Below are 1,813 nucleotides of genomic sequence, written 5' to 3' on the forward strand. Positions count from 1 at the left end.
CCCGCCCCGCCCCGCCTCGCCTCGCACCACCCCACCCCGTCCGCGCGTTACCGAAGAGGAAGGTCTGCGGGCGCAGTGGGCCCATGCTCTCCACGTCCATGGCGCTGTCCTCCATCTCCTCGGTGGCGGCGGCGGCAGCGCTGCGCTCCGGACGGAATCGCACTGAGGGGGGAGGCCCACGCGCCGCCTCGCACTTATAGTCCGGAGCTCTCGCGAGAGCGCCGCCGCGCCCCGCCCACCGCGCGACCCTTGGCGCAGGCGCTCGGCACTGCCTGCCGCCCTCCCCCCACCTCGAGCCCCTGCCCGGGGCGGCCACGTGCGCCAGCACAGCGCTCGGGCGGCCCCCGGGGCATCCGCGCGGCCTCTACCGGGGCGAGCTGGCACAGGGGATGAAGGCCTGCATCTGCTTCACGGCCACCGGCACTCGAGACCCGGGGGAGGGTCTCGCAGAAAGGCAGCGCAGGGCGCACGTGCCGCAGCCTCCTTTCAGCTGCTGCTTTTCTTTTCTTTATTCTGAGATGACTCGCACGGCGCCACGCTCAGCGCCACCCATACCGCTGTGAAAGAAAATCGGTCTGGCACACTGGCTGGCTCCCTGGGAGAAGAGCGGGGTTAGGACACGCGTAGGTAAGCCCCAGCTCGGCGCAAAGAGCCGTGCTGCGCGGCCCGCGCATCTGGGGCGCAGGCAGTGGAGCTGCGAGGGCCCCGGCCCCCACCCTCTGCCTCAAGGCCTCGCGCACCCGCTGCCAGCAACAACCTGGGCCAGGGGTCTGCAGATCCCAACACGGCTGCCTGCTGCAAGGAGCCCTGTGGCAGGGGCCTGCCCAGAGCCTGAGGCTAGCTTGGCAGGCAGCCTGGAGGCGCTACACAGCTGCACGGGTGTCCACGGAGACCTGGCCCAGTCTGCACATGCAGCTTGGGGTAGACAGCAGGGAAGATGTCAGGGCTGCGCTGCCACAAAGATTGGGCCCTTTGTGACTCCTCTGCTCTCTGTCCCCGCATACCAATGTCTTACAGGTTGTGGGTGTTTTTGGCACCCTGCCCAAAAATATGTTGCCAACCTCTAGTTTAGGAGATGATGTTAAAAGGCAGAGGGGGGTTATGAAAAGGATACAAAGGGATGAGTGATGAGGAAGGAGCAAGCTTTTGGGAGTCGCAGGCCAGAGAGAGAGTAATAGATGAAGGGACATTGGAGTAGGGAGTGTTATAACACCAGTACCTGGTAGCCACATGTGGGTGCTCAAATTTAGACTCAGATCTCCCATCTGTGCCCCAGTCTTTTCCAGCATCTAAGGGACTTCTGCCCCTAAGATAATATGTAGGGGAGACTGGGAAAGTATTTTATCTACAGGGCACACAGCAGAGTGTGGGGAGGCTGTCACTTGAAGGGGTCTGCACCCTTTTTTCAGTGCTCCATATGAACCAGCATTTGGAGAAATCATGTTATTCTGGTGCGGTCCAGGTCTCTCCCTGCCTCCCCAGTGAGCTGACAACTGAAAAACTTCTGAGGAGGAAGCTGAAAGCATGAGGAGGACAAACATTTTTGCTGAATTTAGGTTCTAAAGCACTCAGTTGAGGGAGACAGGTGAAAACACCCACTGAGATGAATGGAGCAGTTCACACATTTCACAGCTGTTGTTTCAACCTGTATTCATCTGCATGGATTTAATCAGTACAGAACATCCCTTTTTGTGAAGTGGCCCATTTAGCTCAATGCGAGCATCTCTGCTCTTTATGCAAGTTCTGCTCAAATGTCAGCTCAGCCCAGCCCACTCTTATTTGCTACTGCTTGGAGGTTTTGCCTGCCTTAAAA

General features: G+C 59.3%; 1 protein-coding gene across 1 annotated transcript in view; it reads right to left on the bottom strand.

Moving 5' to 3' along the window:
• The window catches only part of NPM1 (nucleophosmin), a 16,382-nt gene extending 16,206 nt beyond the window's left edge, over positions 1 to 176 (bottom strand). The window contains exon 1 of the mRNA XM_019534713.1: positions 26 to 176. Coding sequence (XP_019390258.1) covers positions 26 to 115 — 90 coding nt within the window. The 5' untranslated portion in view covers positions 116 to 176. The remainder of the gene's footprint in view (positions 1 to 25) is intronic.
• Between the last annotated feature and the right edge of the window lie 1,637 nt (positions 177 to 1,813).

Source organism: Crocodylus porosus, unplaced genomic scaffold (assembly GCF_001723895.1).
Source record: "Crocodylus porosus isolate Cpor-Errol unplaced genomic scaffold, CroPor_comp1, whole genome shotgun sequence".
NCBI lineage: Eukaryota > Metazoa > Chordata > Crocodylia > Crocodylidae > Crocodylus > Crocodylus porosus.